Source organism: Podarcis liolepis (genome assembly GCF_965112155.1).
Source record: "Podarcis liolepis genome assembly, chromosome: 10".
Taxonomy (NCBI): domain Eukaryota; kingdom Metazoa; phylum Chordata; class Lepidosauria; order Squamata; family Lacertidae; genus Podarcis; species Podarcis liolepis.
Window position 1 is genome coordinate 2056335 of NC_139562.1, and position 16655 is coordinate 2072989.

Sequence of the window (16655 nt, forward strand, 5' to 3'; positions counted from 1 at the left end):
TCACCCCGCCCCACCATCCCAAATCCCTCCCCCAATACATTGTTCCTCCTCCTCCTCCAATCCTGCTTCTATTCCAGGAATGGGGAGTGTGAGGCCCCCCCCCCAAACTGCCTGCTTCTCTCGGAAGTGGAGCTTCCACTCCGGATTCCTGCTCTACCCCGTAGCTCTAGGGCCGCGCAATTTCAGAAAGGGAGGAGGGGCGGCAGGTAGATCGGGAGTGAGGACAAAGAGGTAAAGGGGTCACGGGGGGGGGAGGCTGGAGAAAAGGACTCAGAGACTCCGCCAGCTCCCCCAAGCGCCTTCCGTGGGGCCTGGATCCCGTGCTGCGAAGGGGCGGACATGGGGCGCCCACCCACGAGGACTCCCTGGCCCCGTTTCCCCCGCGCAGGCATCCCTGGGGAGCGGAGAGAAGCGGGTCAGGAAAGGGTTAAGGGGTGTGGGAGGCGCCTGGATAGAGACCCCCTGTCCCTCCCCGACTCGTCTTGGGGGGCCCCTCCGGATGGAGAGATGGGTCGCGCATGCCGAAGGGTGAGCCAAGGGGGCGTCTGGATGCAGGGGAGACTCCGGGAGAAAGCGAGGGGGTCATGGAAGTGGGGGGAGAAGGGAGGGGGCATCCCTGGGTCAGGGAAGCGCAGCAATGGGGGGGGAGAGGAAGACCAGTCTTTGGGGAGACATCTCCATCCTGACGCCCACGATGAATCTCCGGAGGGGCCGCCTTGGCTTCTCTCTCCCGCCCAGGAATCCACTCTTCTTCAAGGCGAGCAGAGAGGGATCCCTGGAAAGTGGGGGTCCTGTCCCCCCACCCGTTCTTTCCTGCAATCTCCATCCTCTTCCCACTCCATAAGCCCCTGCCCTGTCCAGACGCAGCACTTCTGCCCAGTCCAACCATTGTTCCCCTGGAGAGGAGAGAAAATCCCGAGAGGAAGAGGGGAGGGGGGAGGCCTTCTCAGAAGCGGCTCTTGGTTTTCGCAATCCCACCCAGGAAGCAGCCAGAAACCTTTTCCTCTCTCTCAGGCTTCCATCTTTAATTGTCCTTTCTTGAGGGTGAGGATAATGTACACCTGTCATCAGAAACAGGGATGCAGAGTCCATGGAATGGCTCTCAGGGTTGATAGAGAAGTTGCACCTCAAAAGCATTTCTGTTCCTCTTATTTTTCATAGGCAATGTCAGAGTGACTGACAAGCTGAGATACAACCCATCATCATCCGATGACAATAACTGCATGAATCTTCCTAGTCAAAGGACCCATTTTCTTGATAGACAGTGCCTGGGGCTGGAGGCTCTACACACTGGGTGTGCCTGTGGAGGCCAAAGACTGCCAGTATTAGCACAGGTGAGGTGTGTGACCTTCCCAAATTTACAGACTGTATGTAAATAAGAAGTTGTGGGTGGGATTATATTTTACACAGCAACCCTGTGATTTTCTCCACCCATAACATTTCATGAGCTGATATTGCAGTACAAATTCCAAAATAACTACAAAAAACCCCACAAGATAATAATAATAATTTTACTATTTATACCCCGCCCATCTAGTTGGGTTTCCGCAGCCATTCTGTGCCGCTTCCAGTACATATAAAAGACAGGAAAACATTAAACATTAAAAACCTCCTGACACAAGGCTGCCTTCAGCTGTCTTCTAAATGTCAGATAGTTGTTCATTTCCTTGACCTCTGAAGGGAGGGCGTTCCACAGGGCGGGCACCACCACCGAGAAGGCCCTCTGCCTGGTTCCCTGTAACCTCACTTATCACAGAGAGGGGCCAGCAGAAGACCCTCAGAGGAGGACCTCAGGGATCAGAGTGAAGGATGTGGAGGGGGGGGGGGAACGATCCTTCAGGTCTACAGGGCCAAGGCGGTTGAAGGCTTTAGGTTGCAGATCTTGTTCTTCCATAATGATCTCCAAGTCCGACATATAGTTAGCAGAGTAGAAAAAATCACTCAGAGGCAGCAAAAAAATCCATTCAGCAGATAAATTTAGTATTGAAGGCAAAGAATCATAACAACCCAATAACTGAATTTACAGTAAAACCCTAACACAGCATAGCAAAACAGCACTCAAGTAAGAAAGACACAAGCAGAGTAGAGAATAGCAGAATAGGAAGTGGGACCAGGCGCCTTTCAATACTGTAATTTATAAACAATTCAATGTCAGAGTAACCTTGGGACTGGATAACAAGCCTGGCTCACTCCAGTTTAAACCAGTTTCTTCTGGTTCCCAAAGACAAGAAGGTTCAGCATAACCTCATTACAACTTATTCCACCCCCTGCTCTCAGCAGAAAGGAAACTCCCTGATCAGCTAAAATGTTCTAGCTGGAGAAAACACCAGCTTTGAATTACACAGAGCAAAACTACTAGGACCACCTTGAACCAATAGACAAGGAATGATCTCTATATGTCAGATCAATACTTTTCTTGCCTGAAAGATGAAACCATGACAATTTAAAGATCAGCACAAGCAGTTTGAATTGTGCTCGGAAATGCACTGAGAGCGAGTGAAGATCCTTTAGGACAGCGTTACAAGGTTGAACTTTTCATTAAGTACAGTTATCCCTTTGTCTTGAATATCCAGCTTTGTCAGAGCCAGATTAGGGTAGTCCTGTGTCGGAAGAGGGGCACGAGATCAGGCAGCACATCATTATTATAAAGAACCATTGGGGTGGGTGTTTCCGCCTGGGATTCCCATTTGCCAGCTGCTTTTCTTCTGCTTCTCCTGCTCTCTCCACGCAATGTGAGGCATGTAGATGGAGGTCCATCTCCAAGAACAGAAGCTTCCCTGAGCACCCATTCAGCTGACCCCAAGCACCAAGCCTTGTCACTAGTTCTCTGACTGACCCAGACCACAGTCCCTGGAAAAGACTTAGACCTGGGTCTCCCAAAATGGTCCACTTGGAGCTCTTGAGGCCATTGGGACTGTGAAGGTGACTCATGAAGATCTAGAGGTGGAAACAGGGCTGGGTGGAGGATTATAATAATATAATCATAATAATTTATTATTTATACCCCGCCCATCTGGCTGAGTTTCCCCAGCCACTCTGGGCAGCTCCCAATCAAATGTTTAAAACAGTACAGCGTTAAATATTAAAAACCTCCCTGAACAGGGCTGCCTTCAGATGTCTTTTAAAGATAAGATAGCTGCTTATTTCCTTCATATCTGAAGGGAGGGCGTTCCACAGGGTGGGCGCCACTACTGAGAAGGCCCTCTGTCTGGGTCCCTGTAACCTCATTTCTCACAATGAGGGAACCGCCAGAAGGCCCTCGGAGCTGGACGTCAGTGTCTTTATGATGCAGAGGATGGGGAATGTCCAAAGGAACGATGGACCAGAGAAAGAGAGGGCCTTTTCATGGAGAGAGAGTAGCTGCATTTCCTGTGAGGAAACAATGGATTTGAAAAGGCTGTATTCCAAGATCATGCTGCTTTATTAACGATGATTGAGGATTATGAAAGGTTGCTGCTGCATTACTATCATTTGATGACATTGCTTTTTCATTTGCTGTGCGTAAGAGGGGTGGGGTGGGTGTTTAGTTGGGTGCGGGAATTTGTTTAATTTAATTTAATTATGGCGTGTTTGTAACATTCTCTTTTTTTGGTTTGTTTTATTGTTTTGTTAGTTTGTTTGTTGTATAGGTTTTAATTTGATTTTGAGGGGAGGGGTCAGGGCTGCCTGGGAGTGGATCCCAACAAACAAAATGGCTGGGGCAGGTTCCACAGGGGGGGGGGGATGTACTGGGACAACCAACCTCAGTGATCACGGGTAGGAGGAGGAGCTACGCTAAGACCAGACCACGTCATTACCGAGGAAGCGGGCTTAGTCATTGTTTGAGGACTATCCCTGCCTCCAGGTCTGGTCTTGACCAGACGGGATACTGGAATCAGCAAGGGATACCCACACAACCTGAAGGTGCTGCTGTGCAATGCCAGGTCAATGATCCATAAAACCATTGTGATCCATGACTTGATCGTGGATGGAGGACTTGACCTGGCATGTGTAACAGAGACTTGGTTGGATGAAGCAGATGGGCCTGTCCTTGCCGCTGCTTGTCTGCCAGGTTTCTCTTACACACAGCAACCCAGGTCATGTGGGCAGGGAGAGGGGTTTGCAGTGATTTTTAGGAAGTCATTAGTTTGCAGCAGGTATCCTATTGAGAAGAACCAGTTTTCTGAGTGCATGTTCTGGAAGTTGGGCAATAGGGGCAGTACAGGATTCCTTTTGGTGTAGTGACCCCCCCCCCGCTTCACCAAGGATTCCCTGCCCGAGCTGCTTCAGGTCATGGTGGTTGTTCTCCTGGAGACACCTAGTTTGGTTGTCATAGGGGATTTGAACATCCATGCTGACACGACCTTACAAGGGGCCGCTCGAGACTTCGTGGAAAGCATGGCCTCCATGGGGCTGTCCCTGAATAAGTCTGGCCCAACCCATAGCCGCGGACATGCCTTGGACCTGGTGTTTACCTCTATGGATGTTCATGATCTGACACTAAGTAAAAGCAAAACAAAAGAAGTGCCATGGTCAGATCACTTCCTGGTGCAACTGGACTTCTCCGCGACCCTTCCCCTCTGCAGGGAGGTGGGACCGATTTGGATGATCTGCTCCCACCATATAATGGATCCAAATGGTTTCCAGAGAGTGGTAGGGGATGCTTTATCCCATGTTGATGGCCTTTCAGCTGATTCCCTGGTGGCCCGCTGGAATGTGGAGTTAACCTGGGCTATTGACTGGCTTCGAAGCACCCTCTCTGATTGCATGGAGCCCGAACAGCTCCATGGTTTTCCACGGATCTGAGGGCAATGGAACAATCGTTGAGACGGCTAGAGCACCGGTGGCGGATGACCCATTCTGAAGCTGACCAGACACAGGTTAGAGCTGAATGTTGAGCTTACCAAGTGGCGGTAGTGACGGCGAAAACTACTTTCTTCACCGCCTCTATTGCATCTGCAGAAAACAGCAGCAGGAGACTTTTTCAGGTGGTTCGCAATTTAGCAGAACCACCTGCTCCATCAGGGCTCAGTGCGGCCCACATGATCTCCTGCAATGATTTTGCAAAGTTTTTTACAGATAAAGTCGCTCAGATTCACTCAGGTCACTCAAGTCGCTCAGGTAGACTCCACCGTGGCATCAGGGCCGGGGCGGGAGAGTGCTAGAGTCTGTCTAGTCAAGTTGTGTGGGATCAATTCCAACCTGTTACCCTCGAGGATGTGGACAGACCGCTTGGACGAGTGAAACCAACCACTTGTCTCCTTGATCCTTGCCCATCCTGGCTGATAAAAGCTAGCCAGGAAGGGCTGGGCGATGGGCTTCGTGGCGTGGTGAATGCTTCCCTCCATGAGGGAGCCTTTCCAGACCCGCTGAAAGAGGCAGTTATTAAACCGCTTCTTAAAAAACCATTTTTAGATGCGGCCACGATGCCCAACTATCGCTGAGTCTCAAATCTTCCATTCTTGGGCAAGGTGATTGAGCGAGTAGTTGCTGAACAACTCCAGGCACGCCTGGAAGAAGCGGACCATTTGGATCCCTTCCAGTCGGGATTCAGGCCTCATCATGGGACTGAAACTGCCTTGGTCGCACTGGTTGATGATCTCTGGTGGGCTAGGGACAAAGGTTTCCTAGTTCTGCTGGATCTCTCAGCGGCGTTTGATACCATTGAGCATAACATCCTTCTGGACCGTCTTGAGGGGCTGGGAGCTGGGGGCACTGTCATACAGTGGTTCCGCTCCTTTCTCCTGGGCCTTGTCCAGAAAATGGTGTTGGGGGATGAGTGTTCAGACCACTGGGCTCTCACTTGTGGGGTGCCTCAGGGTTCTGTACTCTCCCCCATGCTTTTCAACATCTACATGAAGTTGCTGGGAGAGCAGGGGGTTTGGGCTGGGTGTTCATCCATATGCGGATGATACCCAGCTCTACCTCTCTTTCAAATCAGAACCAGTGAAGGCAGTGAAGGTCCTATGTGAGTGTCTGGAGGTGGTTGGAGGATGGATGGTGGCTAACAGATTGAGGTTGAATCCTGACAAGATAGAAGTACTGCTTTTGGGGGCAGGAGGCGGGCAGGTGTGGAGGATTTCCTGGTCCTGAATCGGGTAACTGTGCCCCTGAAGGACCAGGTGCGCAGCGTGGGAGTCATTTTGGACTCACAGCTGTCCATGGAGGCACAGGTCAATTCTGTGTCCAGGACAGCTGTCTACCAGCTCTATCTGGTACGCAGGCTGAGACCCTATCTGCCTGTGGACTGCCTTGCCAGAGTGGTGCATGCTCTGGTTATCTCCCGCTTGGACTTCAATGCGCTATACGTGGGGCTACCTTTGAAGGTGACCCAGAAACTAAAACTAATCCACAATGCAGCAGCTAGACTGGGGAATGGGAGCGGCCACCGAGACCACATAACACCGGTCTTGAAAGACCTACATTAGCTCCCAGTACGTTTCCGAGCACAATTCAAAATGTTGGTGCTGACCTTTAATGCCCTAAACAGCCTCTGTCCAGTATATCTAAAAGAGCATTTCCACCCCCATCGTTCTACCTAGACACTGAGGTCCAGCACCGAGGGCCTTCTGGCGGTTCGCTCACTGCGAGAAGCAAAGTTACAGGGAACCAGGCAGAGGGCCTTCTCGGTAGTGGCACCCTCCCTGTGGAACGCCCTCCCACCAGATGTCAAAGAGGTAAACAACTACCAGACATTTAGAAGACATCTGAAGGCAGCCCTTTTTAGGGAAGCTTTTAATGTTTGATGTATTACAGTATTTTAATGTTTTTCTGGAAGTTGCCCAGAGTGGCTGGGGAAGCCCAGCCAGATGGGCAGGGTATGCATAATAAATTATTATTATTATTATTATTATTATTATTATTATTATTATTATTATTATTATTATTACTATTATTATTTCATAAAAATTGAGAACATGGGTAGGAAGAGGGGGAATGTAGGAGATGTTGAAATAATAGAAGAGGCTAATGGTGATTGATTTGTTCTTTTCCCTTTGTTCTCTTCCTTGGAATCCAAAAAGGACTTCCTCTCTGCCCACTCTGAAGAAGGTGTTACAGAAGAACGTCAGAATTCCGGGGGACGGAGAACCTTTCATTTCATTAGGAATAGACATTGAAATGTGCGAAATGTGGAATATGCTTCACTGAATGAGCACACATAGCTCACATCAACTAACTCACAGGAGAGAAACCTTTTAAAGATTTGAAGTGTGGAAAGAGTTTCACTGATAGTGAAAAACCTAGAACACATCAGTGGACTCCCATGGGTAAGAAAGGATTCAAATGCAGGGAGTGTGGGAAGAGCTTCAGTCAGAGTGAAAACCTTAAATTACACCAAAGGACTCACACAGGGGAGAAACCATATGAATGTATGGAGTGTGGAAAGAGCTTCCATCGAAGTGATACACTTAGAATACATCAACAAACTCACACAGGGGAGAAACCATATGAATGTATGGAGTGTGGAAAGAGCTTCCGTCGAAGTGATACACTTAGAATACATCAACAAACTCACACAGGGGATAAACCATTTAAATGTGTGGAGTGCGGAAAGAGCTTCAGTCAGCTTGGAAACCTTAGAACACATCAACGGACTCACACAGGGGAGAAACCATGTGAATGTGTGGAGTGTGGAAAGAGCTTCAGTTCCAATGCAACCCTTAGATCACATCAACGGACTCACACAGGGGAGAAACCATATGAATGTATGGAGTGTGGGAAGAGCTTCAGTTATGATGCAGGCCTTAGATCACATCAACGGACTCACACAGGGGAGAAACCATATGAATGTATGGAGTGTGGAAAGACCTTCAGTCGGATTGGAAACCTTAGAATACATCAACGTACACATACAGGGGAGAAACCGTTTAAATGCATGGAGTGTGGAAAGAGCTTTAGTGATAGTGGAACCCTTAGAATACATCAACGGACGCATACAGGGGAGAAACCATTTAAATGCATGGCTTGTGGAAAGAGCTTTAGTGATAGTGGAAGCCTTAGAAAACATCAACATATTCACACAGGAGAGAAACCATTTAAATGTATGGAGTGTGGAAAGAGCTTCAGTTTCAGTTCAAACCTTAGACAACATCAACTGACTCACACAGGGGAGAAACCATTTAAATGCATGGAGTGTGGAAAGAGCTTTAGTCAAAATGCGCACCTAACTTTACACAATCAAACTCACACAGGTGAGAAACCATTTAGATGTTTGGAGTGTGGAAAGAGCTTCATTCAGATTGGAAACCTTAGAATACATCAACGGACTCATACAGGGGAAAAACCATATACATGTATGGAGTGTGGAAAGAGCTTCAGTCACGATGCAGGCCTTAGATCACATCAACGGACTCACACAGGGGAGAAACCATTTAAATGCATTGTGTGTGGAATGAGCTTTAGTTATGGTGGAAGCCTTAGATCACATCAACGGACTCACACAGGAGAGAAACCATTTAAATGTATGGAGTGTGGAAAGAGCTTTAGTTACGATGCAGGCCTTAGACAACATCAACGGACTCACACAGGAGAGAAACCATTTAAATGTATGGAGTGTGGAAAGAGCTTCAGTTTCAATTCAAACCTTAGACAACATCAACTGACTCACACAGGGGAGAAACCATTTAAATGCATGGAGTGTGGAAAGAGTTTTAGTGATAGTGGAAGCCTTAGAACACATCAACGAACTCACACAGGGGAGAAACCATTTAAATGTATGGAGTGTGGAAAGAGCTTCATTCAGATTGGAAACCTTAGAATACATCAACGGACTCATACAGGGGAGAAACCATTTAAATGTATGGAGTGCGGAAAGAGCTTCATTCGGATTGGACACCTTAGAATACATCAACGGACTCATACAGGGCAGAAACCATTTAAATGTATGGAGTGTGGAAAGAGCTTCAGTCAGAGTGCACACCTTAGACAACATCAACGGACTCACACAGGAGAGAAACCTTTTAAATGTATGGAGTGTGGAAAGAGCTTCAGTTATAGTGGAAACCTGAGAGTACATCAACAGACTCACATCGGTAAGAAACGATTTAAATGTATGGAGTGTGGAAAGAACTTCAGTCAAAATGGAAATCTTAGAACACATCAGCAGACACACAGGGCAGAAACTGTTTAAATGTATGGACTGTGGAAGGAGCTTCAGTCAGAGTGGAAGCCTTGATTTATGTCAACAAACTCACACAAAAGACAAACCATATAAATATCAGGAAAGTAGGTAGAGGTTCAGTCCTAGTGGAATCCTACATCTACAGACTCATGGACAGGAAGAACTTTAACAGTTGACACCCTACAAACCCATCAACCCTCAAAGAGGAGAAGCTGTTTAAAGGGAAAGATTGCAGAAACTGCTTTAGTTATAATGGAGTGTTTAAGGAACATCTAAGAGCCAGTGTGGTGTAGTGTATTAAGAGTGGTTCTTAATCTGGGGAACCGTGTTTGCGTCTCCGTTCCTCCACATGCAGCTGCTGGGTGACCTTGGGCCAGTCACACTTCTTTGAATTGTCTCAGCAGCACTCACCTCACAGAGGAAGGGAAAGGAGAATGTTAGCCACTTTGAGACTCCTTCGGGTAGCGATAAAGCGGGATATCAAATCCAAACTCTTCTTCTCAGAGTGGAGAACCCATTTAAATGTATGGAGTGAGGAACGTGCTCCTTTCAGAGTTTACTCGTCTTCACAGCAATGAACTCAGCAGAAAATCCATCTGCAAAGCGTGTCATGTATTTGTTCTGGTGTTTATATGTAAAACTGTATAGTAATGAAATAATGAAGGTAATGTCTCACGCTAGTGAGTATAATTTTAGATGTAAGGTGCCTTTTGATAGTGAGGGGGAGAGGGTGAATCTGTATTTCTGGTGGTGAGTCAGGATTAGGGCTGGCCATATATTGATCTCATCCTATACCAGTTTCTAGACTACATTGTGATAACCTTTGGAAAACAATGGATATGGCAATACTAATACTAATAATAATAATATCTTTATTGTTATTATTATTATTATTATTATTATTATTATTATTAGTGTGTGTTTCTGGGATGCACATTTGCCTCAAAGCAGCCGGCAGAAAGCTTTGCTTCATGAAGGGCTTCTGGTTGATGGCTCGCCATCACAGTTGGAGATCTCTTTATCGGAGGAGACCCTGGTATATCAAAGGCAGGGGAAACTGCTCCAGCGCAGCAGACCCCTGGGAAAACCTCAAATCGAGCATTTTGAGGACATGGAATCTGGCAGGTGTCAAAAGTGGGCTCCCCCCTCCCTGGAAAGTTCTGCTTTTGAGCTCCGAGAACGAGGGGGTTGGAGCTGCGACACATCAGAGAAAAAGCTTCCTGTGATTATACGAAGCTGCAAGACTGTGAGGCGTTAGCGGTCAATTCTTCCAACATCAAAAGGACTGTATTGTGTGTACCTTTTACGTTTGGATTATATATGGCTAATGTAGGGGTTGTGCTGACAAGCTAGCGGAGATAATGCTCCGGGCACACAGCCATCTCTGTACAAGAGATTTATTGCTAAGCTTCAAAGCAGTTACAAGAGTTCAAAGACACACTTCATCTCTCGGAGTCAGATGAATCGTCTGACTTTTTTTACGCCTCCCCCAGCAAGCCCATTTCCTGAGTCCACGCCTCTTGCTTCCTCTGCTCTGTGAGTGGCTGGTTCCCAGCACTGGCTCCCCCCTCCCAGCTTCCTCCTCTGACGTGGAAGATAAACTGCTAATTACCGGCGTGGGCTCTCTGTACTTGCCTCTCTGCTTCCCCCTCAGCTCTTTTCCAGCCTCCAATTCCCTGACATCCACCCCCTCCTCAAAGGCCCCCTTCCCCTCGGGAGAATCGACCATCCCCAATTTATCCTTCTCCGGAGTGGCGGGGGTGAAGCCTGGAAAACTACCCTCCTCCTCATCCGTATCTTCAAAAACCGTCCTCCAGTCCTCCCTCAAACCCACAGTTCCTCGTGTTCCCCAATAGACACTTTCCTCTTCCTCTTCCTCTTCGTCAGATGGTGGGAATCCCTCGAAATCCTCTTCATCGTCCGTCGGCCCGAACACCTGTTGGAAAAATCTACCCCAGGGTTTGGGTTTGTCGGGGAAGAAATTGTGGAACTCCTCCACTAGACCCTCGTCAGTGATACAACTCTCCGGGACCCAGGTATTCTCTGAACTAGGGGCCCCTTCCCACGCCACCAGATATTCTTGCCTCTCTGCTTCCCCCTCAGCTCTTTCGCAGCCTCCAATTCGCTGACAGCTAACTAATCAGAGATTTGCCCAAGGACTTGTTCTGATCGTAATGCTGTGCTGACAGAGTTAAAATTGTCTCTACAGGGTACTTTTAGATGGCAGATGAATGATGTTTTACTGAGAAATGAATTGATCGTAAATAAAGCTCAAAAGACCCTAAAGGACTATTTTGAATTGAACCTGAATCCTGGAATTGAAACAAGGGGTGCAAGTAAAGTGGTAATGCCAGGTATTTTGATTCAACAGAATTCTATCAGGAAGGAAGCACAGAATGAGCAAAAGGAAAAAGTTCTGTCTCAAAGGAGAAAGAGAAAAAGCTAAGATGTAACTCAAAAAATCAACAAATTCAAAAGGAAATTAAAGCATTACAATCTTAGTCTTCACAAATAGTAAACCAAGAAATTGAATGGAAAATTATATTGATGAAACAAAAGACTTTTGCATCGGCAAATAAATGCAGAAAATTATTGGCTTGGGGACAGAAGGAGAGTACAATAATTAATATTATGGAGGATGGTAAGAATATTGAGAACCCAACAGAGATTAGAAAATGTTTTCAAAAGTACTATAAGCAGCTTTACATAAAGGAAAAATGGATAAAATGGAACAGTTTTTGGACAAAAATGGATTGCAGAAAATTCCAGCGGACAAAACAAGCCTACTAAATGAACTGGTTACAAGACAAGAAGTTGAAGGGGCAATTGCCCAAATGAAAATAGGCAAAGCACTGGGACCTGATGCTTTAACTTCCAAGTATTATAAAATGTTTAAGGATTGGCTGATACAACCACTGATGGATGTTTGTAACAAAATATTAAAGGGGGACAAAGCACCCGAGTCCTGGAAAGAGGCCTTCATCACTCTGATACCCAAACCAGATACAGATAGAGCTCAAGTAAGGAATCAGCAACCAATTTCCTTGTTGAATGTGGATTATAAAATATTTGCAAATATTTTGGCTACAAGATTGAAGAAGATTTTGAATAAGCACATACATAAAAATCAGTCTGGTTTTTTTATCTGAGAGGCATATGAAAGATAATATTAGGAATGTGCTGGAAAGATTAGAGGCAAAAAAGAATCCTAAAGCAATGTTTATGTTTATTGATGCAGAGAAAGCCTTTGATAATGTTTCTTGGAGTTTTATGAAACAGAACTTGTGTAATATGGGGATCGGTCAAAATTTTTTCAATGGTATTAATGCAATTTACTTGGAGCAGAAAGCAAAAATTATAATTAACAATGTGGTCTCAGAAGAAATTAGGATTGAGAAGGGAACCAGGCAAGGGTGCCCACTTTTCCCCCTAGAGGTGCTGTCCTAGAGGTGCTGCTGAATAGGATAAGGAATGATGAGGAAGTTAAAGGCATTGTAGTGGGAACTAAACAATATAAGTTAAAAGTCTTTGCTGATGATTTGGTATTGACTTTACAGGACCCTGAGATCAGTGCAATCAAAGCACTGAAGATAATTCAACAGTTCGGACAAGTTGCAGGTTTCAAATTGAATAAGAATAAAACCAAAAGTTTTAGGGGGGGAAATAACGATACATGAAAAACTTAACTTAGAGGAACCCACAGGGCTGAAGTTTGTGAAAAAGGTGAAATATCTGGGTGTAAATATGACTGCAAAAAATGCATTTGTACAAAGACAACTATGAAAAGTTATGGAAAGATATCAAAAGAGATTTGGATATTTGTACAAGGTTGAAACTATCTTTGCTGGGCTGAATTTCTGCGATAAAGATGAATGTATTGCCTAAGGTGTTATTTTTGTTCCAAGTACTCCCTATCATTGATAAGTTGAATTGTTTTAAGGAATGGCAAAAGATATTATCTAAATTTATCTGGCAGGGGAAAAACCCCAGAATTAAGTTTAAATTATTAACAGATGTAAAAGAGAGGGGGGGTTTCTCCCTGCCAGATTTAAGGATTTACTTTGAAGCTGCAGCCTTTTGCTGGCTGAAACAATGGTTTTTATTGGAAGATACAGATGTTTTGGATTTAGAAGGTTTTGATAATGTATTTGGTTGGCATGCATATTTATAGTATGACAAGATAAAAGCTCACAAAGGATTTAAAAATCATATAATTAGAAAATCTTTGGATGATGTTTGGATAAGATACAGGGATTTGTTAGAAAGGAAAACACCCAGATGGATATATCACCATTGGAAGCTAAGACCCATAAAAGGTTGAATATGAAAGATACATGGTTGAAGTATAATGATAGTTTGATGGAAGTAGGGGACCAATTTAGATTAAAATCTTATGGTCCGTTGAAAGATAAATTAGATGATTGGTTCCAGTACATCCAGATAAATGAAATGTTTAAAATGGATTAGAAAATTGGTTTTCAAACAGAGAAATCCAAACTAGAAATGGAATTATTAGATACAAAAACAAAATACCTATCTAAGATGTATAATTTATTGCTGGAATGGCATATGAGAGATGAACAAGTGAAATCTGTAATGATTGAATGGGCCAGGGATGTGGGGCACAATATCATGATGGTGATTGGGAGAAATTGTGGAAAAAGGAATTGGAAGAAACAAGATTTACCAACTATCGAAGAATGGCAGATGAAGATGATGGACTACATGGAATTTGCCAAACTGACCGGGAGACTCTGAGACCAGAGAGAAGAGATGGTGGAAGAAGATTGGAAGAAGCTTAAGGAATATTTGAAAAAAATATGTTAATATTTAAATCTTAGAATAGCTTTGGAAGTGGATATAGGCTGTAGGGTTAGAAGTAGAAGATAGTGTATTTTAAAATAATATTATCTGTAAGCGATAAAATGTGAAGTTAATTTAAGTGTGATTAAAAAAAAAGATGGTTAGAAACTATGATATATGTAAATTGCTAAAGAAGTAAAATGAAAATCAGATAGGTGGGACTTGGAGAAGCCCACCTAACAATGTTTAGAAAAATAAGGATAAGAGAATAATCTGTTTGCATTGTTTGTTTTTCTGTTTGTGTTCTTTATTTGTGTTATAAAATGAATAATTTTTTTTGAAAAAAAGAAAGCTTTGCTTCGTGAAGCCCCTGCAGATGCTGAATTGCTGACTTCCCTCCCAGGCGACAGGAAGCGAAAGACACACCTCCATTGCCCTGTGTCCTTCCAGCCTCTTTCCTCCCTTGCTCCCTTCTGCCAGTGTGTCTGCCTGACTTAGATATCCTGTGTGCTGTATTTTTTTACTGCTGAAACTGGATTTGCTCTCAGGAGCAAAGTTTTGTGCCTCACTGGGGACCCAATGAGAACTGTATGCTTTGAAAGCTCAGTAAACTATTACTGAAGAAGTCCTGCTGCCCTGGAGTTGCTCTACTCAAGCATGCAAGACGGTTTTTGCACCAAACTCTCTCACCCCCCCCCACCGCATGATCTCCAAGCACTGCTTCTTCACCAGAACTTCATCCCTGCCTCCTAAGCATTCTGAAAAAAAACTTGAAATGCTGTAATTTAATGGGAGATTTCCCCCAAGCCTTATTGCAAGAGAGGGAAGGATGGGTTGCAGGTACCAGGGAAGTCTCCTGACGGGCCCATCTTCACTCTTGAACCCCATGGGGTAACCCCAGAGTTCCTGCTTATTCTGGGGTTTGGGGAAGATAGTACTTTTCCTTAGTCCCAGAAGTTTTTATTCAGTCATGCTGCTAGGGAGTTTTCCTACCAGAGGCCCACAGTGCATATTACTATCATACTGATTTTACTTTTGTTGTTGCTGCTGTTGTCATGGACTGGAGGGGTGCAGGGGGGGGGGAGGCACCAGCTGGGGAACACAAAAGGGAAGAAGGCTCAGAGCCCAGGGACTGGTGGTGGGATGGCAATGAGCAAAAAGAGGGAGAAAAGGGAGCAGAATGGGAGGGGAGGTGTTGCAAGCTGAGGAGGGAACAGTGTTTGGTGAGCAGGAAGAGGCTGGGGCAGAGAGCTGTTCAGACTCAGAGGGAGGAGAAGGGGGGCAGGAGACCATCAGAGGAGGCCATCAGCTGAAGCATCCAGGGAGACTCCCCCTCCTGCTGTGACCAGCTCCCCTCTCCCCTGGTCTCCTAAAGCACACAGAGAGATCCATTTCAGACCCCATGAGCCTGTATATGATATTAAGAGGTATTTTTTTGTCCCAACATACATCACTTTAATCTCATTGACAATGAACTGTATTTTCTGCCAATTCAACCCATTTGGAGAAGTCCTTTTCGAGCTCCTTGTAATCTCTCTTTCTTTGAACAACCCTCGGCAATTTATTGCCATCAGCAAACTTTGCCCCCTCCCTGCTCCCTCCTAAGTCTAGATCATTTGTGAACAAGTTGAAAAGCCACAGGTACCAATACTGATCTTGAGGGGACTCCGCTTTCTGCTCCTCTCCATTCAGAGAACTGTCCGTTTACTCTCTTGGTGCTTCAGAAAGAGGGCTGCCTCCAACTGGGGAGGCACATTTCTTCTAGGGGCACATTTCTGGAGTCCCCACGGTGCCCCCCAGCCTGGCTTCACTCGGCCAGGGCAGCTGCATTTTGTTTCGCTGCAGGTGAACCTTCTCCCTGCAACTTGGGATCTTAAAGCAACTGTGATGGGGGGGCAGAGGGGGCACAGCTTCCCCACACTTGTGAAGGAGCCACGGGGGGGAGGCAGGTATAATTGGGGGGGGGGAGTAGTGTGGAGGAATGAGCGAGATGGAGCTTCTGGAGCCTGTGCTGCCCCCCTCCCTGCCTGCTCCCTGAAACTTTCCTGAGCCTCTCCCCTTTTCACTTCAATGACTGGGGGTCCCGCACAGCCCTCAGGGCACCTCAGTATCTTGGGAGGGGGGAGCTATTTTGTTTGCTGAGGGCAGGGACACAATTCTATCTCATTGCGGGGTGTCAAACTTTTAGGTAAGAGGCTCAGGTGGAAAAGCACTGAGAAGGAAAAAATCCTGGGGTGCTGATTTCCTCTGCTGCCCAGCTCCCCAGGGGGCCACACCCTGCGGTCCCTCCGGGGTCAGCAAAGAAGGAGAATCCAGGCAAGTTAAAGGAGCAAAACAGCGGTCAGTAGACCTGATCTTTATTTGTAGCAACAAGGTTCATCCACACCAAGAGTAGGAACCCCGAGAAGATGGTTGCATGAACTTTTAAGACTTTTACCCCCTTTCCCATAATAAATTTTCTAACAACTTCATCAATACATGACATGGGGCTTTTTCAGGGGTTGTTGCTGTTGCCGTTTTGTATTTATATTTTAGAACTTCTTGTGATTCATGTGGAAATTGTTCAATTATTCAATCCCAGCATTCCAAACTAACCCTATCGCTGTCTAGCATTACCTAAAATTTACTCTTCTACTGTAATTACCATTATTCTATTAATGTCATTGATACATGCGTATAAAACTTTAACTACAAACACCAAGACATTGCACTGAAACTTTCAATAAATGCGCATGCATGCACTTTCCAAGAG

General features: G+C 45.5%; 2 protein-coding genes across 9 annotated transcripts in view; both read left to right on the forward strand.

The window, feature by feature from the left end:
• LOC310686862 (uncharacterized protein) overlaps positions 1 to 16644 on the forward strand; it is a 41325-nt gene extending 24681 nt beyond the window's left edge. For 3 of the 8 annotated variants that reach the window (XM_083461248.1, XM_083461250.1, XM_083461254.1), the window contains exons 2-3: positions 1162 to 1334; positions 7002 to 16644. In XM_083461248.1, the coding sequence (XP_083317374.1) occupies positions 7244 to 9109 (1866 nt within the window). In that variant the 5' untranslated portion in view covers positions 1162 to 1334; positions 7002 to 7243 and the 3' untranslated portion in view covers positions 9110 to 16644. Of the gene's footprint in view, positions 1 to 102; positions 207 to 1161; positions 1340 to 7001 lie in introns of those variants that run through there. The other 5 variants (XM_083461253.1, XM_083461251.1, XM_083461252.1 and 2 more) reach the window with 3 other exon arrangements.
• Positions 1 to 16655, forward strand: part of LOC310686881 (uncharacterized protein) — an 83937-nt gene that overhangs the window by 13076 nt on the left and 54206 nt on the right. The window lies entirely within an intron of this gene.